This window comes from Schistocerca piceifrons, chromosome 2, assembly GCF_021461385.2.
Source record: "Schistocerca piceifrons isolate TAMUIC-IGC-003096 chromosome 2, iqSchPice1.1, whole genome shotgun sequence".
Taxonomy (NCBI): domain Eukaryota; kingdom Metazoa; phylum Arthropoda; class Insecta; order Orthoptera; family Acrididae; genus Schistocerca; species Schistocerca piceifrons.
Window position 1 is genome coordinate 779,809,115 of NC_060139.1, and position 26,197 is coordinate 779,835,311.

At 37.1% G+C, this 26,197-nt stretch overlaps 1 protein-coding gene across 8 annotated transcripts in view; it reads left to right on the top strand.

Moving 5' to 3' along the window:
• Window positions 1-26,197, top strand: part of LOC124777617 (sodium bicarbonate cotransporter 3) — a 960,712-nt gene that overhangs the window by 919,807 nt on the left and 14,708 nt on the right. For 5 of the 8 annotated variants that reach the window (XM_047253080.1, XM_047253083.1, XM_047253084.1 and 2 more), the window contains one exon: window positions 11,494-11,602. The exons of 1 other annotated variant lie outside the window; for it this stretch is intronic. In XM_047253080.1, the coding sequence (XP_047109036.1) occupies window positions 11,494-11,602 (109 nt within the window). Of the gene's footprint in view, window positions 1-11,493; window positions 11,676-12,464; window positions 12,537-26,197 lie in introns of all 8 variants that reach the window. 2 more of the 8 variants (XR_007015757.1, XM_047253082.1) reach the window with 2 other exon arrangements.

Here is a 26,197-nt window from a genome sequence, read left to right on the forward strand (position 1 = left end):
CAGTATTTGATACTCTGATAGAATGACAGCAGCAACATTGATTTGTCATTTTACAATACTGTCATTTCCAACCCAAAAAAATTTATGGATACTGACTTCAATTGGAAAAGCTTATTAACTTGTACCATAACCAATTTCATTCATTGTTTTGAGAGCTAAGGTTATAAACAAATTCTAAATTTTGTGCTTTGAAGAATCTTTGTGATATTCAAGGGGTAAAGAAAATTGACTGTCAGATCAAAAAAACTGACATTTAGATGTGTTCTTCTTTTTGATTTCAACAGAAGAGAAAAATTTAGTGGCAGTCATTCAAAATATTTCTGCATTCTACAGGGAGAATGCATTGTTAAGTGGCAGTGTAAGAGTGTGCCATTGTAACAATAGAAATTTGTAATTTTTGACAAGTCTGTTATTCATGAGGACCATCTCAAGACATAAATCCATGATGAATCATCTAAGTCAGTCCAGCCAATATGAGATTTAAGGAAATCAGTTCTGTCAATCATTGTGTGACATCTGCTTTGCCAGGAAATATGACGTACAAATCAACAGGTGATAATTAGTGCATCACTGTGTACCTGTTATTTAGCGTGTGAACAATATTCACCATCCTTATCCGAGATTGTTATTTTAGAGAAGAATATTTGCCTTTTTATGCCAACATCAAAGAGAGAAATACCAATAAAAATGTGGAACATTTCTGACCATCCATTGAAAATAATAATTCGCATTTGGTATCATGTAATGCAAATTTACATCTTATGTATGTAATTGTAATAGCTGACATTTGCTGCAAACAACAGAGGCTGCATCAAGAACTTTTACAAGGTGATGAAACAAATCCACAAACTACCAACAAGATTAAAGCTGCAGCAATTAAGGAGCTTGGTTGGGAGGTTACTACAATTCACAATCTTCTACTGATCCAGACACATCACATGTCAACATTTTATAGTCTCAGTCATTACTGAAAAGCTCTTTTCTAATCTGACAACTGCTTATGCTGTAACCAGCAGAGTCAAGAACCTATCCCAGATTGGAAAGAACTGATAGATAATGGCTGAGAATAAATCATGTAACTTAAAATTTCCAGACATCCCAATTAAGAGTGTATTTTAGTTTATTTTATAGTGCAGAAGTTGGACTAAGAATAAAAGATATGTGAAATGGAGAAAACTAGTTAAAACTGGAAAACCTGGTAAATGATTCAGGAATGGATTTTATCAACTACACAAGGAAAAATGACAGTCTTGAATGGCACTAAAAAACAGAATTGGAGATATCAGTTACATTTCTGAACAAATTTCATAATAAAAATTTATTAAAGCAAGTGTGTCAGTGAAAAATGAAGATGTATTTCGAAGTCACAAGCAACTATGGGAAACAAACTAAGAAGAGTAGCCCAATGAAGAGCAGTGTTACTGTCAGATAGTGATCAGTAACAACCTGGCGGTATTTGTATTAAAATGATTTATTATTTTTATAATGTGCACTAGTCTGCACATTTTTATTTTTGGCTAACATCTAGAAGCAATGTTCACTGAAGCATTTTATCAATATTATAAATATTGATGCCAAAAACTTATTAAATGGTCCACTGAAATATTTGGTACTAACGACCCTCCCTGGCTTTGCAAGAGTAGTACTAGGTACCTGCAGCCAGAAGACTTGTCTGACACACCAGTAATTTTGTTTACAGACATCTGCATAGAGTTATGATTAGAATTCAGAGTACCGTGTTAGGTAATTGAATATCATCTCTTTCGTATTACTTAAACAGTTCCAACAGTACTTGTTAGCAGAATTCTCATCCATATTTAATTGGAGTTTTGAGTGGCATCTCGTGGCAATAGTGGGAGCTGCAAGCTACATTGCCACCTGGTCCCCCCAACCTCAGCAACAGTTCAGTGCATGCTATGGCCACTTGCTGGTTGCCTGAATGCAGCATCAGTATGGCTCAGTATGCCTGACAGTAACAGAATTTGGTGCAAACTACAGCCACTTACTGGCTGCTCAGCTTCAGTGCCATCCAGTGGGAGCTACATTTTCTGTGCGACTTTTTCCCACATTTTCACTTCACACCTCTTAAATATTCATGAGCTTAACATCTGACAAGCCCTGCATCACAGGTACTTTAGGAAGTCTGTAGTACGTCACACCAGCCTTCTGATGGGGTAGCTCACACTGGTTTGGTGTTGCAGTTGGGCAGCCTTATACATATACCACATATGGATCATTCTAGATGGTTCTGCCATTCCCCACCAGATGGCAATGGCACCATTTCACAGTGACAGTACACTTTAATTCATCATATTTGGCCAATTTGCATGAAATATTTGTAAATTATAAGTGCAAACCTTCCTCATGAATTAGTCTATTAGTGTAAACTGTATCAAATTCCCTACAGTAGTTCCCGAGATTAGCCTGAACATACAGACAGAAACCACAGTGGGGGACTTCAGTTTATATATGTGTGGAATGGATGGAAGATAGATATAAGGTATAACATGCACACTTTAAGGTGTTTAAATAAATGTTGCATTGCTTGTAGTTTGCTGTAAGCCTTTTTATTTGACTCAAGTTTAGTTGGCATCTCAGAGGCATGAAAGTTTACCTAAGGATCATTTTTAAATGGAAGTTTAAGTAGGTGGCTCTATGATCATCATCTGCGTGTCATGTACAAGACATGACTGAAGCAGTTTAGTAGGACATTTCAGAGGCCTAGGAGAAAAGTTTCCCTTGTAAAAATGCGTGGGTTGCAATCGAAATATATATACATATATATTAAAAAATATATATTTAAAAAAGGGGGGGGGGGATTCCAGTCAGAAAATTATTAAATTCACTAAGAGACATGTGCACTGACCTGAATTTACCACCCAGACATAAACTTATAAAAAATTATGAGAGCAATCATAGCTTTTGGAACCACAAGGACATATCCCCTTCAGCAAGGAAAGAAAATAAGAAGAGTAGAAGGCCAGCATCAAACCAGCTGAGAAACTAATGACTTACTAAAAATGAGGAATGAGGAGAGACCAGGTTTTCAAGAATTTTGGCAAACAGTAGTTTATTTATCAATACCAAAGAAGGAAAGCTGCTACTCACCATATAGCGAAGATGCTGAGTCGCGATAGGCACAACAAAAAGATTCACTCAGTTATAGCTTTTGGCCATTAAGGCCTTTGTCAGCAGTAGACACACACACACACACACACACACACACACACACACACACACCTGCAGTCTCAGAGAGCTGAAAACACAGCTCTCTGAGACTGCAGGCGTGTGTGCGAGTTGCGTTTATGTGTGTGTGTGTGTGTGTGTGTGTGTGTGTGTGTGTGTGTGTGTGTGGGCGCGGGCTTGCGCGTGTCCGTGTCTACTGCTGACAAAGGCCTTAATTGCCGAAAGTGATGATTGTGTGAATATTTTTGTTATGCCTATCACGACTCGGCATCTCTGCTATATGGTGAGTAGCAACTTTCCTTCTCGGGTATCGTTACATTCCATCCTGGATTTTCCATTGTTTAGTAGTTTATTTATGTAATTTTACACTTCCTTTCCCCAACCTTTCATGAGAAGTGAAAATGCTTTCAATAATCTTGCAATCCAAGCATTATTTCCTGCTACAGGTGACACTGATCACTTGTCTGAATAACCTCTGACATTTACTGCAATGCTGGTAGCTTTAGTAAGAATGGCTGGATAGTTCATGCTTATCCAGACAAACCTGTGTACTGGACCTTGTTCAGTGACTGAATATTTGCTTTATGATACAGCAGTGCTGACAGATTATCTAGTTTTAGAACTTCATTATTTCTGTTGATGCCATTCTCAGTTTTTTGAATTTATATGTCCTCTCTCAACATTTTGCATAGTAAAACACAACTTCTCTTTTAGAGAATCATATGTGGTTATCCCCTGTCAAGTCTGTTTTTATGTTCCTTGAGCCCTGTGTTCAATGTTTTTGTTATTCCAGTGTAAACGTAGCCACAAGTACAAGAACTCTTGTATAATCATCTTGACAATAATCTAGGATGCAGGTGTCATTTACAAAATTCAAACATGTTCACTTGTGTGTACACAGCATTTTTCCATTACAAATGTTTTTGTCATTGTGTCCAAATCTGATAGGATACAATCATCTGTGTATCTTATTGTTGATTCAACAGTTTCTTGTAGAGGCTACCTTTAACTGATCTATTCCCCCTCCCAACTACTGTGGCTCACAGATTCTCTAAGCATTGTCCAACAGTGATTTAATTCCTTCTCTCTTCTGCTTGGTAAAGGTATTTGTTTTTTAGGCAGGTTACCATCATCCATGTAGAAAACTGTAAGTAAACTGCCAGTCCTACATCCAAAACTGAGAACTAATCATATGCTTTCAGTGAGAACTTTGATGGAATTAATACCATTCAAAAATTTAGAAACTCAGAGAGTTGCATTTATTCTCATGATCATGTCACAAAAGTTCAACAACAAGCCGAAAATGTAGGTGGGGCTCTTCTAGGACATACAAAGAGCTGTTGCTTCAAAGTTTTGCGAATACGGTTATTAGATAACTTTTGAGTGGATTTTCAATTATTACTCAATCAGGTTGATCATAGAATTTGTTGCCTAGTTGATAGTAATTTGACATGGGACAATATCTAGAAAGATTTGTTATGACCTTTATGATGAACTTCTACTTGTGATATCACCTCATTCATAAAAAATCATGCTGAATATTGAAGTATCAGATTGGCCATAATATCTGTAGAACTCAATTTGAGCACTGTTAAGTCAAATTTTTCATGTAAGTGTTTGTTTCTCTGGTAAATGGCTGTAAGACAGTGGCTCCATGCTTGACAGTCTCAGTGGTGCACCTGGCCTGCAGTTTTTTGGTAAACAATACGTTCATGGTGATGTATCTTCTGACTTCAAGAGATACTTATTGTCTTTGGTAGTAACAGAAAGACCCACTAAAGCCAATTTTCTCCTTACCCCTGTAGCATTGCTCTCATCTGCCTGGATAATAAGGATTTCTATATCAGTATTTAAATCTCTAAGACATTTATTTCCACCTCCTGTTAAGTTACTGTAAGGTGATTTGCTCTTATTAAGTATTCTGGGAAATTCCATGTATACTTCAGTGACAGCTGGATTAGCTACTATACAGATCCTAACTTCAGTGTTGGATTATCCTAGATGTTGAAACAGTATATTCCCTCCTTGGAAAGTACAGTTATTTCCTTCTAATATTGCTCTCTGTATGACATTTTAATAAAAATATGATCAGTTCCTGATTTTTTAAAAATATAAGCCAGAAAATATATTTAAAATTCCATAGATCCTTGAAGCAGCCACTGTAAGGTATTCAGTTAAAAAACACTCCTATTACAATATTTTTCTAAAAGCAATACTTGTTGGTCTTATATGCAGTGTCTCAAACTACTACTGCATAGGATAAGGAGGACAGAAAATATGTGAAATATTGTTTCATTTAGATCTAGAGGTTAAGACATAGAAAGGTGTTTTTCGCGCGGGATGAAAAGAATTTTTTTGATTCCTTACATCAGTGTATTTATTGAATTTGAATTTGTTGTCCATCTGGCCTCCAAGAAATTCCAAAAAAAGTTTCAGGTTGTAAGTGAGAAAATTAATGCTTCATAAGTCAGATTTTTTTTAGATAAAGAGCCAAGCATCTTGTTATGCAAAATTTATATACTAGTTCAGGTATAATATTGGCTGTGTTTGGTATGCTTGAGTTTGGACACACTATCAGTACTCTCATAACATCAAAGACGATAACTGTTTCTAAAAACATTTATTTGTGTAGTTTAAAAACAAGAATTTTGCTAGGTAGTGAGACTTATAGGACGACTTTTTGCCCAGTATGATTTTAGTTGTTGTTGGTCATGCAACTCATTAATGTGATGCTTTGCTTACCACTGCAGAGGTTTAATTCCAGCCATGCAAGTGACATGGTAGTGATATATCTTAGTATCTCGGATCCAGTGACGCCTGTGGGCTAAGAATGACATAGCAGCCAGCCAGTACCATTGGGCCTTCATGGCGTGTTCAGGCAGAGTTTAGTTTAGTTTTATCTTTAGTAAAATTTCAGGGTACATGCAAAAATAGGCCTTGGAAATGTCACAGAATATGTACATGATATTATTATTGTCTTTAACAGTCTCATTTGTGAGATCAAATAAGGCTTTGTCTATAGAGGAGTTTTTACGGGAACTAAACTAAGAGTTATTTTCTGGCTGTGTATGGCAGAAAAGAGGGTCTGTATTTTATTGTATGCAAGAACAAAGAGGAAAGAGAAATTGTCATTTTAGATTGGGAATTGTGTCGGCATCCAGCTTTGTTTTTTTATACTTCCATTGCAGTTCAGCACTGACATTACAGTAAAGTAACTTTGCAGTTATTAATCAGAGCTCTTTCTTCATGCTCATGTAGTTTCTATGTTTTACGTGGCTACATGTTTCATGTTCAGTGTAATTTTCTTTTGGATTTAGTATTTTGTGTAGTTTTCTAGGAAGGACGAAGTGCAATTGTTTGCATGTAGTTGACCAGAAGTCTTTTTGTTTCAACTGGTGTTCCTCACAGTTTCATTTTAGGCTTTATTTAGCTAATTTTGTTGATGTGCTCTGTGTATCATATCTATATTTTCCCATCCTACCGAACTCTGAGAATTTCATTTGACTGTAGGATTGAGTGCTGCTTTCTTAATTTCCATCCCTTGCCATAGAGTATGGAATTTTATGCTTATTGCTTAGTAGGTGTGTGAGCCAGACAACACATGTGGAATGTTTGTACATAAGTACATGAAAATAGTTGTGATGTAAAAAAGTTGTAGCAACTAATGAATTAAAACAAAAGATGTATACCTAAAACATTCAAAATGTCTTATGAGCAACTTCTGTGATTTTAAACTGGGTACATTAAGTACAGAAAAACTGATTTTGCGTATCTGATATTTCAATGAGGATTGCACTGTGGGTGGAACATGAGGAACTTCACACTATCAAGACAATGACAATAATAATAATAATAATAATGATAATAATAATAGCAAAATGAAACAGACAAAGAAATAGGGGAATGTCCCAGTCAAGTTATTGGAACTTCGCATCATAGTAGTTCATTACAGGTCTGATATGAAATCCATGAGAAAATAGAATGGAATTGAAAAATTTAGAAATATATGAGAATATATGGGATGGTCACGTAAAAATGTCACAAACCAGACTGAATGCTGAGCATCATAATACTGTCAATGATTTTTACATGCCAAAAATGCCAAAAATGTTAGTAGAATGGTTTGACTAAAGGCTAAAAAAATCTCTGAATAAATATTTATTGCAACACAAGGTGATCTCGTTCGCTTTAACATGGTGTTAGTACTTGGCATAGCAAAAACTGCAAACAACTGTGATAGTATAGTATAGAAGGATTTTATGCTATTATTATTATTATTATTATTATTGGTGTTACTATGTTTTATAAACATGCTTTTGGTATGTTGCCTTTCTAAATGAATCTACACAGAAGAATTGTCAAAGATATAATAAAGGTATTGCCTGAAATTTATCTGCTACGGAATGCATGCAAGTGTGCATTTAGAAACATAGTGTATTCGCCAGGAAGTGATAGTCCTAGCATGTTATCCTGACCTGCACACTCTGATACAGGAATATTACGTGAGCATGAAAGTGACTTAAAATGTGAGGAAACTGCACCTACTATCATAATGCTTCTGCATCATATGCAATATAATCAATGTCTCTAAGAATGAACTACATTACAATTTCTGTGTACCCTTTGATGTTCTAACTTTTATGTTTGACCCCGCACAAAAATTGTGTTCTCTAATGTAAGCTTGTTATGACTGATGTTTCTCTTGTGAATGAATGCTGATAAAAATACAATGAAAAAAAATCATTAAAACTATGCACTACGACTAATGTCTCGTATAATATCGGTACCAATCTGATACACTGCCAAACAATGCTGAAACATAACAAAACTCAATACTGTCTCATTTCATTCTTCTTCCAAAGCTACACACATTTTTACTGCATCACATCTTCATGTTGACCAAATCGGCTTGCATTGTCTTGAAAATAGACATATATATTAGATAAGTGCACACTGCCTGACAAAAAGGTGAAGCATGCAGAAGACATGGTTGGATGTAAATGTAATTTCTTACATGAACACATTATTGGCAGGTATGTAAATAATAATAGTTGCAATTTTTTATGACAGGTAGAACAGCGATCAGAATTCATTATTACTGTTCATCTTAAGTGTTGTTACCAGGCCTGGCAGGATATATAAGGAGTGTGAACAGCATCACTATGAAGGACATGGAAATGCCACATACTCATGTCGGACAGCATTATCAGCTCCTGACAGAGTTTGGAAGGAGCCTCATTGTAGGTCTCCATTTGGCTGGCTGGTTGAATTGTGTAATATCCAGATTTCTGTGGCATTTGGAAGTTGAACTGTCCTGATGTTGGACTACATGAGAATGAGGGCAGGCATATTTGTCACCTACGTTCTGGTCGACACCACCTGACCATCGCTAAATCATGCACCAAGCACATTGTAAGCCCTTCACATTTGCACCTGCCATCCAAGAACAAGTAACAGACTCCCTGCAAAATTATGAGTCTTTCCACACCATTGGTTGGAGACTAGCAATGACTGGAACAGGAAAAGGCAGAAATGACACTAATACCCATAGCCCTCCACCACACGCCATAAGGTGGCTTCCAGAGTGTAAATGTAGATGTAGATGTAGGTGTAGATGTAACAGCAACTGGACTAGGGAATTACCATCCCATACGTAGACTGACATTAACACCATAACACAAATGGCTGCTTTTGGAGTGGCTTCATGATGGAAGCATAGAGTGCTGGTGAATGGCACTGCATTATGTTCAGTGATGAAACATGGTTCTGCATTACCACTGAACATGGTCATCAGTGAGTATGGTGAAAATCTGCAAAGAGGTCCCATTCTTCCTATGTTTTGGAGAGGCAGTCTGGTGTTACTCCTGGTGTCATCATGTGTGGAACAATTGGATTTGACTTAAGGTTGTGACTGGTAGATACATAGGGAACTCAGATGGCACAATGTTTTGTTGTAGATATTCTGCGTCCTCAAGTGTTACATCTCATGCAGCAGTATCACAGTGCCATTTTTCAATGAGACAATGATGTTTGATATATGACATGTGTGTCTATGAACTGTATGTGTGATGTTTACGTATTCATGTGGCCAGCAAGATCCCCAGATCTGTCTCTAATGGAACATGTGTAGGACCAGCTCATATGTTAACTCCATACTGGTGCAAGTATCCAGGATATCAAGGTCCACAACTATTGTTAGTTGTGGATCAGCTTACCTCAGGAGAGAATACAACAGCTTTATAACTCCCTTTCCAACAGTGGATTGATACTGTCAAGTTCTTTGTAAATTTAACTCGATTTTGTGATTACTGAACTAACATTACATACATTCTCAACTCAGGAAGTTTCATTTTGTTTACTCATTCCCTTATTGATGCTGTACTTTTTTGTCAGGCAGTGTATTTATCACATGAAATTGGATAGAACAGTAAAAGTACAATCAAGGATGAGAAGTAAAATTTCCTGAATACCTACATTTGGCAGAGAAGTTACAAAGTAGCATTGCTTCAGTCGTTTGAGAACTCCAGTCACCTATATATTAATTAATTGTTCTCAAGTTTGTCCAAATTCTTCTAGGTATATAACCATGTTTTAAAATGAAGAAATATTTTAGACACTATTGCAACTGTCCTTGATCAGGCTGTGTTGCGTACTGCTATGTCAGTCTTTATACAACTCAGTATAATGAGGGCCACTTGGTATAATACAGTTACAAATCTAGAACAATTGTGTGAGAACATTTTATTAGTGGATATTTATTAAACACTGTATGGTACTCTTTCTCAGAAATAATGTGCACATTCACGTGATCAATAAACAAATATCTGGTGTAATAGTATTAGTTAGCGCTCAAGTAAAATGATGCTGAAAGGGGGAAAAATTTAGTTGTATTCTGAAAGCATATATTGTGTGCCATCTGTTTAACTTAATAATGTTTGTTGTGCATAAATCACCCTCATTCTCAAATCAAATATTCTGCATTATTTCCTTCAGAATTATTTAGATGCTGCATGTTCTCAGTTAGACAATTTTAATAATTTCATTTTTATGATCATTGCATCTTCATATATCTGGATTGTAGATGATATTATTCTGATTGCATCATCCATAACTGGAAAAATGAGTTGCCTAATTCAAAAGTAAAAGTGACAGCAAAATTATACACCCCTTATGAACATTTGCTCTCAATAAACTTTTGAAATGGGATAGATAGTGCAGGGACAACTTTTTAGAAATTTAAAGGAAAAAAATTATGAACACTTGATAGCCTAATCTTTATTCCTGTTACACATTGTTCATCTGAAGAAGTACATGTGTTTATTATGTCTGACAAATTACTTTGTTAAAAAAAAAAACCTATAACACAATTTTACTTCAGATACATTTTATACTTTAACCAATATCTGAGTTGAAGTAGTTCATTTATATGTAATACAGTATTGCTTGACAAAATAACATAGAAGAATGGCTATAGCTCTTATGAAAGGGTTCAGAGGTGAAAGTGGCCGTCACACACATACACAGTGCATTTATGAAAAGAACTAACTCACACTACTGCTTCATTTTTGTATTATGATAATTTTGAACCAGTATGGTGGTACTGTACTGAAGAACCAATACAGTGGTACTGTACTGAAATTGCAATTCCTGGGTTTAGACTTTGACTGCAGTATTTGTATTTCATGCATTTGTTGTGTTTTATCACTTCAGTTTCACACTTAATGGTCTCCAATAATCATGTGTTCTGTTTCTCCCTCTGCTTCTCTTTCTGCCTCTGCTCCTCTTTCTCGTTTTAAAAGTCTTTAATTCATAGTTTGTATCTGTACTTTCCTTCTGTCACAGCTATAGGTTTGATCAATCCAATGGCTGATTTAGATGTGGTTGTCTTCATGTGCATCTATTCAGAAGCAACTTTTTATAATCCGTGAAAACAAAATGTAACATTGTGTTTAAGTATTTCACTACAATCTACTTCAATCAGTTTTGTGGGCCTTTCATTAGATCTACATAATATTAATTCCTGAGGAAATTGATTATGAGACCTGACACTGAGATCATGCTTAAGTGCTTCTGTCAAATACAACCAATTGGCTCTTGTGCTAGACAGTAATTGGTCTCTTCACCAATACAAGGCTGAGTTTTGTATTTCTATGTGTGTGAATCCATATTTTTTTCATCTGGTCTTTTAGATGATAACAACTCACAATAATAGCTCACACCTTCCTAATAACTCACACCTTCCTAATTCAGTTTTGCAACAGGTATTTTTCATTCACATCAACTCATCACATTTTTACTTATATTTAGCTCAAAATCTAAAAAGCGTGGGCATAAAAGAGATGCAATAACTGATGATGAGAAGAGGAGGTTGTCATCAATGCCAGAGGAGGAGGAAGACGATGGTGTGACAATTAAGGTGGGGATAGGTACTTCCGATACCAAAGTGTAACACACCATTCCTGTCAACTAGTCTGATCATCACAATTTTTGTAAGTAGTTTTTTTTCTAAATTGTGCTGAAATTTTGCAGCTTTATTCATGCATTGCAATATGTGTGAATTTGCTGCTGCACATTGTTTGCTTTTTGGTAGGTGGAGGGTTGCTGGTGGTGGATTTTTTGTGCTCTGTTGTAAGATATGTTTTGGTTTACATTTTTTAAGAAAAGTAGAAAATAATTTAGTCTCATTGGTATAAATTTTCAGCAGAGGAACATCAGTCTTTATGTTACCTTTATAAATCCTGTTTCACCCTTTTCCATATTTATGTAACAAAAACTTAGCTGAAAAAGTAAATTATCTGTTCTTCCCATTTTTTTAATTATTCTCAGCCTTACTGTAATATTTGAAGCCCCTGTAGTCATAAATTTCTCTACTGCATTTTTGAAGTACAGTGCTTTTTATTTTTTGTTAGTTATTAATAGCATTTACAAATGGACTTTTTAATATCTAGAAATGTATTTTTGGCATTAGAGTAGATTTAAGTAGCCTTTTTTTGTTCTGTGTACTGTGGCAAATGAACAGTGAATATCAGCTTCAAGTGCACCAGCATGCAAAATAGCTAATGATTTGAAAGAGTGGAAACATATCACACTGTGTAAATGTCGATCATTGCTGAAACATGTTTTCCTGTAGATGCATTCATTGTGATTACTGGTACTGGTTATTTAATTACTTAAACTGCACAGTGTTATTAAGCAAGACAAACCATATTAAATCGAATCAAAATGAATTACCTCCAAAATAGTGACTTTATAGCAATTTTGAAGTATTCCTGTTGCAGGGTGTCTGGCAAGTGCATCCCTGGTTTCAAAATATCTCAAAAACGAAGATCAATAGATGAGTGCAACAAAAGGTATGTTTTTTTGTGAAAGCTGTCACAATTTTATACAGAAGTTTCAAGAGAGTTTGAAAATCTGTTGACAGATGGCACTATAGCTGTGCATCTTGTACAGAATCAGCATTCATGATTGAACTTATACTCTACAAGCAGTCTTTGCAATCACATCACAATCTTTTCAAAATGTCCACCACTTGCAGTATGGAGGTGGTGCAAATGAACCATGAAATTTGTCATCACATCCTGTAGTGTCCCAGTGGAAATGGATTCAGATTCCACACAGACTATCAATTCAAGCATATCCAACATGGTGGGGTGGTTCCAGTAGACAGTGTCTTTCAATGTACCTCACAAAAAGTAGTCACAAGGAGTCAGACTGAGTGAACACAGAGGCCAATCCATCCCTGCATCAGTGTATTTGCAATAACCCACTTCAGTGACTGTATTTACAAAGTGTTCATCAAGAAAGTGAAATAAATGTTTGGTGTGATGTGGTCTGGTCCCTTCATACATGAACCACTCAGTGTCTGTAGGTCCTCCAACACTAACTGTAGGGCAACAAATTTTCCCAAACCTGCAAATAACATTCACTAGTTATTGTTTCTCACATAAAAAGGGACAATTATGTTTCTGCTGCATACCATAGTCAAAACAGTAACTTTGTGAGAATATATTGGTTTTGCTTCACACAAATGGGAATTTTTGGAACCCCAAAATCACCAGTTTTGTTCATTCAAGCCTCCTAGCAGGTGAAACTGTGCTTCATCTGTGAACCAGAGGTAGCCAGCATCAACTACTTTATCATCAGTCATTGTGCGAATCTTGTTCACAATGTCAGCTCCCTGTTCTACAGCTTGTAAAAATGATGGCTTTGGATTTTGAATGGAAATATGTAGGCTCTGTCTCGTATTTTCTGCATGCTGGAGCTCTTTGAACCAGTCTCTGCTTCAATTCTTCAGATGGATTTTCTTGGCTTTTACTGAATAACTCCAGAAACTGTGGCTACTTTTTCAGGAGTAAGTACAGTTTTCCTGGGGCCAACATTCATATCTATATCATCGGCAATGCTGCCTGTCCATTGTAATTTGGCTAAGAGCTTGTGAATGATTTTCACATCAGGTCCTTTTGGAACATTAAATTGTGTTTGAAAACTGTGCCCTGTTGCTGTAGAACTGTATTCCAACCTACAGTAATCTAGTACCAGAAAAACATGTTGTTCAGTGAATACATGCTTTTAACCTCTTTCTTCAGTACACTAATCTCCTTTCGCATCTCAACGAAGCTATTGATCACTCTGAGCTGGCCGTGCGGAGTGGCCGCACAGTTAGAGGCGCCACGTCATGGATTTCGCAGCCCCTCCTGCGGAGGTTCGAGTCCTCCCTCGGACATGGATGTGTGTGTGCGTTGATCTTAGCATAAGATAGTTTAAGTAGTGTGTAAGTCTTGGGATCAATGACCTCAGTAGTTTGGTCCCTTAGGAATTCACTCACATTTGAACTCTGAGCTGTGGTGCACTGCTTGTAGGCACTATGTATTGCAATTACAGTGTCGTCTATTAGCAATTTTCAAACTATTTTGAAACTTCTGAATAAAATTCTTACAGCTTTCACAATAAACTTAGCATTTGTTGGACTCTTCTGTCACTTTTAGGATTCCTGCATGTTTGCACATGAATGTTTCCCATTTTTATGTGAAGCATGTCAGCCAATCCTTTTTTCCTATCTGTGACTATCAATGACTTAATTTCTGCTCATTTGCTTTTGATTTTCTGAAGTTATTCTGTGAAACTGCATAATTCACTGGCAATAGATTCAGGATAAGATAATAATTACCTTGAAGTTCACAACACCATTGTCCACACCCAGATAAACTTCTTGTGATTTTATTTCCTTTTGTTCTGAATGAGATTGCAAAAACTGTTCAGTGTTTCAGCATTAGGACCCCTTATTGTTTCTGGTGATTAACAGCTATAAAGAAGTGTAATATTTGACCTTTAAGACTTTTGAATGTGCCAACTAGGGAGCACTTCTTCCAACCTCCCCATGTTGAAAAATACGTTGTAATATTAATTTCTATTAGAACATCCTGTTTCAACTAGTGCGGCATATTAGCACCATGAAAACTAATTGCAAAAAAAAAAAAAGAAAATACTAAAGCAATGGACCTTTCTTCCTGTTGAAATAGTATAACATTCCTTGGTAATTTTAACAGACATTTTTGTCTTTTATGAACTGCAGAAAACTTTTCTTTCATGAGCCATAAAAAGAATTTATTATTCCATTATTTCTTCTCATCTCACACACACACACACACACACACACACACACACACACACACACACACAGAGAGAGAGAGAGAGAGAGAGAGAGAGAGAGAGAGAGAGAGAGAGAGAGAGCATTATTTCACTTATTGTGGTGGTCTCCATATTGTAGACTCTGTAGCTTATCTCCAGCAACGTCATTCATTCCACACTAATTTCTCAGGGTAATCTGTGACATAAAATACTGGGAAGTGATAGCTGACTAGCTGCAGTGCAGAATGAAATTTCAGAACTTAAAAACAAGAAAGTAAATATGATAGAAGAAAGAATACTTAACCCTTTGTGTCCTTTTATCAAACTCTGTTATACATGGAATTTTTGCCATTCTAGTACTATGGCTAACTCAACTTCCTAAGAAATTCAGTTGTTCTGCCTTTTGTTTTACTGCAGGAGTCGCTTTGTACAGTGCAGCAGTTTTTTGGAAACTTTCTGATATCTTAAAATGGGTTCACATCACCAGATTTGACCTTGGACAATGATTGTCCTTTACTATGTTCCACTGAAGATGGGATTTGTGGCTTCCTGTCTAACAAGTTTGATGAACTACATGGTTTGACGCCTGTTTCAATATCAATTTCACTTTTTAGACTCATATTGTCATCATTGTACTCCTGATGTACATTGTCTGCACAGTCAAGCGAATACAACACCAACATTACACTGACCCATCTTGCTGGGACACTAATATTTTGTCTGCCACTTCTTTCTCTCTCTGCAAAATTCATTGGGTTCTTTTCTGATGAAATGTCAACTTCAGCAGTTGTTGTTGTTGTTGTTGTTGTAGATATAGTGCAGTGTTTGCTCTGTTTATTATCGCCATTACTCTGCTTTCTATGAACATCAATAGCACTGTTGGGAGTTATTCGTCAACTAAGCAGTTCAACTATGCTCTATAACTTCATGTTGTGTTCATGACTGAATACCTCCCATCCTCCCCCCTATTGCCATTAGCAGCCAATATTGTGCTTGCGTGGTAACAATATATGGGGTGTTGAATGCTGTAAACACAATTGATTTTTTGCGAACTTGCATTGGAGGGGTTCCTTATCATAGAGATAGTTGGATCTGTAGTATCACCACCCTTATTCATTGATGACTTCTGCATCTACCATAGAGTTCCTCCAGCATTATGGTTGCTGAATAACAACTACAGGGTGCTGTAAGGAAATGGACATTGAGCATGTATATATGGCTGTCAGTTTACCAATACAAACACTTGCATTGTGGACTTTTATGAAGGTAGAACTATTGATTTGCACTCAGAACTCTATCTACACAATGAGCTGTTCAGTGTGGTCAAGAGACATTGCTTCTTAGGACTCATATTTGATGAACAGGTAACTTGGTACCCCATAGATGGCAGCTTAAAAATTAATATCCCATGTTATCTTAGTAGGGCCATCTGGGGTGTGGACCATTCCACCATTTTGCTACTCTATGAGGCTCTCATTTTATCAGATTTAGATTATGGAATTCTGGTCCATGGATCTGCAGCACCATCAGATCACATGCAATTGGTGCCTTCTGGACAAGTATTATGGATAGTGTTCCGGTAGAGGCACAGATTCTTCCATTGTGAATCAGGTGCCACCAATTTCTCTTCAAGTAGGCCACACACACCCATAGCCACCCAAAACATCCAGATCAACACCTTCTGTTTCCAAATAAGGAAGCAAGAGTTCCAGAAAATCGATCTTAATGAGGAATTCTATCATCGTCCCAGTCTCAGTTTATCAGTTTTCACGTTACATACCATCTCTCAATTCTCTCATTATGTCACATTTGCAAACACGCATATGATACTTGGCTTATGGCTTACCCATTAATTGGCCTGGATTCTTCTTTTGATGCAAAGAATATGATAGACTGCTCAGTTCTTCACTAATTGTTCCTCTTGGTACTTGATGAGTTCTCCAGTTGAGATGTCGTCTATACTGATGGATCAAGAGTTGACGATTGAAGCAGGCTTTATCTTTACATTCACGAGAACCAGTGAACAGTATTCCCTACCTATTGGATGCAGCATCTGTGTGGCAAAGTTAGTGGTAATCACACATGCCCACCACTACATCCACACCCAATCACATACATCTTTTGTAATATGCGGTGACATCATGAGCAGTGTAGAGGCTATAGCACACTGTTGTTCGCGGTTTGCACTGCTAATGCAAACACAACTTCTCCTCGTAGTCCTCCACAACAATGGGAAAATGGTAATATTTCTCAGATCAGGTTACCTTCCATTCAGAAAGCTGTTGCACTCAGCGACTGTTGTTGATTTGTAAATTATAGATTGCAACGATCAGTCGTCCTTTTTAAATTTTATTGTGCAGATCTAGATTTCAGCTAGAAGCTAGCCATTCTCAAAGTTAAGAATACAAAAGTACATATTTAGATGATGTCATAAAAAGTTACAAGTAATGGCTTAACTCATATGGTTTGTATATTACATACCACTATTATTTTCGCTCAATGCATGTAATGCCTGTTGGTCGGGCTTCATCCACAGTTCATTAAATACTACTGTTTGCAGAAGGAGGGCTGTATGGAGAACACATTGGTTGGTTACATGGCGCCATCTACGTGAACTTTGTATATAAACTTCAAGGGAAGTAAATCACTTCAAATTTGTATGAGAATTACATAGAATGAAACATAAGTAAAATTCTTACATTGTCGTCTGACTTATTTCATATTTGCCACCAAGTAATAAAATTTCCATGTTCACTCCTTGTGAGTCCTTTATTAATGTTAAAACATTTAAATTACGTCAGGTGGGTGAAACTTCTTAAATTTTTTTTTTATTTATTAAAATTTATAAAACACAAGAAGACACATGCTGTATACACGTATTATTTGATATTGCTTAAATATATTTATCTTTATATTATATCTCCCTTTATTAAAACATAATAAGTATATTGTTCATTATATTTACTAAATAGTTCACAGATGGCGCCAAATGTCTGTCAGATACATGGTTGGTGTAATTTGGCTATTCCGCTATAGATATAGAAGGTACTGACCTCTTTATCCCTTAAAACCGATTTTCCTTGTAAATGTAAAACAACCAATATATTGAATTGCTGTTAATAATACTGTTTATGCATCTGAACTAACATATCGTGCAAGAAATTCCATTGGTTCAGAATTATAATCGTCATACTTGTATAGTATGATGCAATTGGCTGCTAATGGCAAGACAGCAGGTGTTACCTCATTCCCCCTGGGTCAAACCCCACACCACCTCCCAGCAACAAATCTTTGAACAATTCCCCAAACTGCACATTTTTCATAACAACCTGATCATTAATCAGGTTGCTGCTGGTATTTTTGTGATGGCAGAAGATCTTGAGCTTTTCCAGGAGGTCGAGAAACCTGCCCTTCTCGCACTTATGCAGCAACCTCACATTGGATGTCAAAGTCTGCATCTTATGTTTTTTTGTAAGCAAATGTGCTGCCATACTCGATTTCTCCATGGTATCTTTTCTTCCCAATGCAACCTGTTTCTCAAACCTGATTTCAAGCCTCCTTCTTCTTTGGCCAACATAACAGGTCCTACAGTCCAGCCAATCAATTTTATAAACTCCAGATGCATGAAATACGTTTTTTACATCTACAGAGAGTAGCAAAATACATCCCAAGTTATTTTTGGTACCAAAAGACACTGTCATATTGTACTTTCTGAGGATAGTTGCAATCTTAGTGTTCATTTTTTCGTAGTAAGGTAAGCTGACAAACTTAGTATGTTCTTTAAAAGCCATATTATTATTGTAAAGCATAATCCTATTTTTGTATTTATTAGCTATGTTCTTATATGTAGCATCTACAAAGTCCCATGGATAGTTATTTGCTTTTGAAATGTGCCTTATTGTTGGCATTTCCTCACCATGTTCATCTCTTGGCAGCAGAATTTTAAACAACTGATTGATAGCAAAATTGAAAAACGCCTTTTTATGTTGAACTGGGTAGTTTGAAGTAAAATCCACAATGCCATCAGTACAAGTCTCTTTACAAAATATACCAAATGTGTGCCTGCCATTTTCATTTCGAACTGATAGATCTAGAAAAGTAATAGATTTATTTATTTTGGTCTCACAAGTAAATTTAATTGTTTGACACAACTTATTAAATTTGGCTACTATGGTGTTGATGACATCATCGTTACCCTGTATTAGCAGCAGTGTGTCATCTATATACCTAAAGTAGTACACAATTTTGCCCACTAACAAAGGATTTTCAGAAAAGAATCTGTTTTCTAGATAATTAATAAAGATGTCTGCCAGCATTCCCGATATTGAGCTCCCATACTGAGACCATCTTGTTGGAAATAAATTTGAAGTGGTTTACTTCCCTTGAAGTTTATGTATGTAGTTCACATAGATGGCACCATGTAACCAACTGATGTGTTCTCCAACAGCCTGCCTTCCACAAACAGTAGTATTCAATGAACTGTGGATGAAGCCTGACCAACAGGCATTACATGGACTGAGCTAAAATAATAGTGGTATGTAATATACAAACCATACGAGTTAAGCCATTACTTGCAACTTCTTATGACATCATCTAACTATGTACTTCTTGTATTCTTAGCATTGAGAATGGCTGGCTTCTAGCCGAAATCTAGATCTGCACAATAAAATTTAAAAAAGACGACTGATCGCTGCAATCTATAATTTACATTTCTCAGATCTTTCAGTCACATTTGGAACCTGGGGAATGAACTCGTGGATCAGCTTGCCAAAGAGGTTACAGGGAAGGATGCTCTGGAAATAAAGATACTAGTGTCTGACATGCAGAAAACATGTCACAAACTCATAATATATGGACAATGAATGGAATGCCATGCCCCTAACCAATAAGTTACAAACTTAAAAAACTTGCAGCCGCGTGGCAGTCTCCTCTTTGATCATTTTGCCAAAAGTGCACAATCCTCTGCCACCTCCACTTTGGTCCCATCAATCTGACCAATGGGTACATTCTGTGACAAGTTGCCCCACCTTGTTGTAATTGTGGCACTCTCCCAACAATGCCCATATCCCACTGGAGTGCTCCACCTTTGCTGCTACATGTTGAGCTTTTGTAGGTGGCTGAGTCACTCCCAGAAATCCTGGAAAAATCAAGTTTTAAATTTCATCTATCAAAGTGACTGCAAACATTTATCTGAAATTGCCTCAATAGGCAAACAGTTAGCTTTGCTGTCTTCATTGCAGAAGGACCCAATTTCAATTTCTGGTACCTCCTCAGATTTTTTTTTCTGAGTTCAGATAGTCTGGAATGGAGTCCACTCAGTCTTGTGAGGCCAAATAAGGGTCTATGTTTGAATGAAGAATTAGTGGCATCATCAGGATTCATCTATTGGCAGTAACAGGTGGAGGGTTTGGTGACATGCTGATCGCATGTCCCACAGTTGTAGATTGCTCCTCATACTGCCTTGTAGGCAGCAGCCAGCCAGTTTGAACACGCCTATGTCCTGATCGCTGAGCGGTGGCTACATTTTACATTATTTGCAACCTTCATTGTTAAGGTCCTGCCGGCTACTAAATGGGGCTGAAGGAACGTATACTGCTGCACGTTTAGCCCCAGGGGATCTCCAGGTGCCCCAGATAATGAGCTAGTTAGTCGCCTGACATCGCAAATTCATTTTTAATATTACCCTGAGTCTTAATACCTTCTTAAAAGTCTTTCAGTGCTCCTCCTTTTAGATGTAAGGGGTAGTCAAATAAAAAAGACAGATGAAAAAAAATTAGCCAAGTGCACTTGGAACACACACACATTGAGGGTTCCAGACAAACTTAATGATTTGTATAGACAGTTCTTCCATTCTTACTTATGTAGATGGTCAGTTTGCAAGTATCAAAATTAGTGGAAAAAACGCCGTATCTTTTGATTGCATTGACGTAGAAGCTTTAATTTTTTACACTGCCAAGGTATTGTAGACGTTATTATGTGGCATAATTTCAGCTTGATACGTCAATCTGGTACTGAGGAAAAGGGTTTTTAACAGTCAGATGGACAGACAGACAAAAAAGTGATCCTATAAGGGTTCTGTTTTTACCAATTGAGATACAGAACCCTAAAAAGTAAGCAAACTTTTTATTATTTCAAAATTAATTGCCTTAACTTTTTACAAATTTCTCCCACTGTGCGTTTTCAATGTCTTCATGAAAAAAAGTTGCAATTGCCTATGGAACCATGGTTGTACTCAGGTGTGCACCTCTTCATTTGAAGCCAATCAACAGCCATGAATGTCTTTCTACAGGACTTCAGAAATGTGGAAATCGCATGGGTTGAGATTGGGACTGTATGGAGGATGTGTAAGGGCTTATCAGCAAAACTTCTGGAGCATAGACAAAACAACCCTGCCAATATGTAGACGGGATTATCCTGCAACTGAATGATCCCATCATCATCATTTCTGGCCATTTGGAATTGGAAAGTATCCATGTACCACTGTGTGTTAATTATGGTACCATGTTCCAGAAAGTCAATGAATAGCAGTGGGTCCTTGCAACCAAAGAAAAAGCTTATCATGACTTTACTGCAATAGGTATGCCTAATGTTTAGACTACGCTTCACAAGCTTCGCTGGAAAGCCCTTCACATCCTCCATGCCGTCCCAATCCCTCCACATGTGAATTCGATATTTTTGGAGCCCCAAAGAAAGATATTCATAGCAGCCATAGAGATGCATGCCTGGATGGAATCATGGTTTTGTAGGCAACCACAGACCTTTTTCCATGAAGGGATTGAGTATCTTGTATCACTGTGGGGTAAATGTATTAACAGTTATGGTGATTACTTTTGAAATAATCAACTGTTTACTTGCTTTTCTCCTGTCTCATTTTCATTTGGCTGCCCCTTATAGGTGAGTAGTAGTCTCTGTTGCCATCTTGCAGTGGTGGAGGAGCCTGATTGAGTTGGGGTGTACCTACTGTCACATGAAAAGCCACAGTGAGCCTCAAAACACTTCTGGCTAAAATCTCTCCTATCCTATTATCTTCCACTACTATGAATCTCTTAATAATTTATTCTTAACACCTCTTATGGCTGTCCTGTGCCAGTTTTCTTTTATTCTAACCCCCCCCCCCCCTCCACTCCTTGATTGTGGCATCATTCATGCTTGTGGCATACCCAGTATGGAGGGACCAATGACCATAGTAGTTTGGTCTCCATCCATCCATTGAAAGCACCTCACTGTACTGTGGTGGAATAACAACTGCTGTATTAGCACTCTGTAGAAATGGAGAGTAAATGTAAACAATTTGTTAGCAAAATCTGAAATAACATGCAAATAAAACTAGATGATGTGTCGCCTGCAAGTTGTGAACAGGTAGCAAACCCAAATAAGGAATATCAAACTGGTGTTCTTCCCAAAAAGGAAACAAGTCAGTGTGCTGTATGCACATTGTTGGCCATTAAAATGGCAACACATGAAGATGACAAACATCAAACTAGTATGAATTGTACCAACTGCTTGGATAAGCAAATGATTATCATTCAATACAAATGCAGAAAATAGGTAGGGGTAATGCCATCTGCATTCTGTAGGTAAGGAAATGTTCCAGGTTTCTCATTCAGAAATCACTCGTCAACATGGCATCCGGTACAGTTGTTTATAGTGAGAAAATGAACAAAAGTTATAGTTTTGTGGTGAAAAACGGAACATATGTAAATTATAACAGTGAAATAGTGAAGCTAAATGAACGTGTATCAAGCCTGCAATTAATTGTAGATGTACTAAGGCAGGACATTGTGCATTTAGAAAATGAAAATGTCGAACTGAAAAAGGCGCGTAATATCCCGATCGCCAAAGCAAGTAAAACTCGGAACTGGGAGCACAGGACTAGCAAGAAAGAAGCAAAAAGGTGATAAATACAATGAATGGAATGAACTGTGGCAATAAAAGCAGTTTCAGTGTCCTACCTACAATAAATGAGTGCTCTGAAGTGGATATAGGCCTAAAGGCAGAAACAACAAGGCAACAAATGTTTACTAGGCCAAAAAGGGTTGGTCGTGTGAAACCCAGTGACTGTAGAATTCCTGTGGTAACAAAAAACCATTTTCATCCACTAGATTCAGATATAAATGTGGAATCCACAGAAAACTGTGACGACAACAACACGCCGAATCTATATAGTGACAAGCACATGAGCAGAAACTTCCACAATAAACGTGAATACAAACTCAAAGTGAAAATATTCTCTGATAGCCATGGACGTGAAATTGCAAAAATACTACGTTATAGTCATTGTATACAAGCAACTAGTATTGTCAAACCAGGTGCACCCATCCAAGAACTCATGAGAAACATAGAAACTGAAAATGATCATCATAATGTTGTCATAGCTGGAGCCAATAATGTATATAAAAATGATCTCCACAGTGCAACACGAAACCTTAAGGCAGTACTAAATTCAACAGACGAGAAATCAGTTTTTGTAGTCGGAATTCCACATAGGCATGACCTTTCGGAGTGGTCATGTGTGAACGTGGAAATCATAAAAGCAAACACACAGTACTGAAAGATTTGCAGGGCCTACTAAAATGCATATTTTATAAGTACGGACCCCTTGCAAAGAGACTGTTACACGAGACATGGCATGCACCTTAATAACAGAGGCAAGAAGATTCTGTGCCAAAACATCAGCATGATACTGAAAGCATCTGACAACCAAGAGGTAATTGCTGCTCTTCCAGTTCCTTGCTTAACGCAAGCAGAGCCTGAAGAAATGGTTACCTTCTATAGCAGCAGTAGAGGTGGAAGCAGCAATTGTACCTGCACACATAACAAATGCTGCAGCAGCAGTACCTACCACACTTCATCTACAGGACTCAACAGCAGCAGAAGATGAAGCAACATCCAAATCTCCACTGTCACCAGTTGCCACAACAATGCCTACAACAGCAGCAGCAGCAGCAGTACCTATCACACTTCATCAGCAAGATTCAACAGCAGCAGAAGAAGAATCAACAACTCTATCTCCTCAGTCACCAGATGCCACAACAGTGCCTCCACACACCATAACAGCAGTTCCATCAATTCCTGTAGTAGCAGCCTCATCTACAATATCATCACAAGGAGGGAAGAGTACGAATACAACAGTAGATGTGCTACCACTCCAAGTGAACAATTTTTTTAGGCAACAAGAGGCAGAAATCCAAAAGATAAGCCTTGTAAAAGGTTTGAAAACCAATCACCATAGTGTTCGGTGTGTAAGCAATAAGAGTGTGGATCTTAAAATATGTTACCTTAACATTCAAGGACTGAAAGATTAAGAACTTATCATAAATGAGTTTGGTCTTGATAACCAGTTTGATATTTTTTGTCTGAGTGAACACTGGGCTAATGAGAATGAACTTGCAGTTACCAAATTTGACAATTTTAGTATAGTAAATAGCTACTGTAGGAAAGAGCACATTAGAGGTGGTGTGGTAATTTATTCCAACCAGTCACTCAATTGTACAATAACCAAACTAGACCTAAATTCTTTGTGTGATGAACAGCATTTTGAAGTTATGGCTATAATCATTAATAGTCATAAGCTAACAGTAGTATCCATGTACAGATCACCAAAGGGAAGCATTAACATATTTTTAGAAAAAATGGACATGCTACTGAGTGAATTAAGTAATATTAAATAGCTACACTATGATATTGCAATAGGAGGTGATTTGAATGCTGATTAAGATGTTACTAAATATAAGAGTAGTGTTGCAGATCTGGAAAACTTATTAAGACAATACAATTTACATCATGTCAATAACAGGCCCACAAGAAACAAAGCATGTTTAGGTAACATCTTTGTAAACTTCAAGACCACTGAAAACACATGTGAAGTTGTAGTGTTCCCATTCTTTGACCACGACTCCGTATCTCTAAATTATGCAAGTAAAATTCCCCTCAATAGGAGCAATGCAAACAGACCTGTCCCAACAGTTGTGATTACCAGACACGTAACTGAGGATAAAATTAACACATTTCGTAATTCCGACAGAGACTGGTTTGGCCATTGTAGTGTTGATGGACATTACACATCAAGTAATGACCTGCCAGCCAAAATTATATTTAATAGATTTTTAATGCATTCTTGACCCTATTTAAGCACAGTATTCCCATAAAGAAAATCAAAATAATGGACAGCAGCTACAAATCCAGATCTCAAAACGGACAAAATATATGGTACACTAAACAGCTGACAGATCTTAAGAAAGAAGTTTTGTTACTGTACAACATATACAATAGTATGAAGTCTGACTATGCCAAATCAGCCTATGTGGAATGCAGGAATGAATACAAAAAAGCCATCCTGCAAGCCAAAAAAACCAACAATGCCAACAGCATACATAATTCCACCAATAAAAGCAAAACCGCTTGGAAAGTGCTGCCACAGATACTAAAATTAATATCCCACCTCAAACGCTCAATGAGTTTTTTATTAATTCAGTGAAAGAAATAGGAGACGCAATTATCAAACCAGACATTAGTCCATCAGAGTTACTCTCGCAAAATTGGGGTAGACAGTCACTAAATACAAGCATGCTAACCTTCTCCGAAGTATCGCCTAGATTTGTACAAGGGGTCATAAAACAACTGAAATCATCTGATAGCTTAGATATATATGGCATATCATGCAATCTGCTAAAAAAAGTGTGTGATTGCATTCTGTACCCTTTAACCCATTGCATAAACAAGTGCTTACTTGAGGGATATTTTCCTGATGAGTTAAAACTCTAGGATCGTCCCAGTGTACAAAAAGGTAGATAAAGACTCTCCATCTAGTTACAGGCCTATTTAAATAGTACCCGCATTCTCCAAGGTAATAGAATGCATCATGTACCAGCAATTATCATCTCACCTTGAGAATCGTGGAATAATTAATGCTACACAATACGGGTTTAGGAAGAATCTGTCGAGCATTGATGCAATCAACACCATAGTCAGTTCCATCCTCAAAGTTTTTGAGGACAAAGGCTTTGCTCAGGTCTCTTTCTGTGACCTAAGCAAGGCCTTCAACTGTGTTGAGCACATGCCACTACTAGAGAAACTAGAATTCTACGGCATCAAAGGAAACAGTCTCAGACTATTAAAAGCTTATCTCAACAACCGTAAACAGGTAGTTTGTGTTGGTAAGGAAATGTCAGACATAGAAAATGTTAAAGTAGGTATGCCTCAGGGATCTGTACTGGCCCCCTTCCTGTTTCTGATAATGATCAATGACCTCCCCTCGTTTATTAGATCCACCACTGTATTGACTGTATTGTATGCAGATGATACGACTTTTCTTCATAGCAGTAACGATCTTAATGATCTTAAAACCTGTGCTGAAAATACACTCACACACGCAGCATATTGG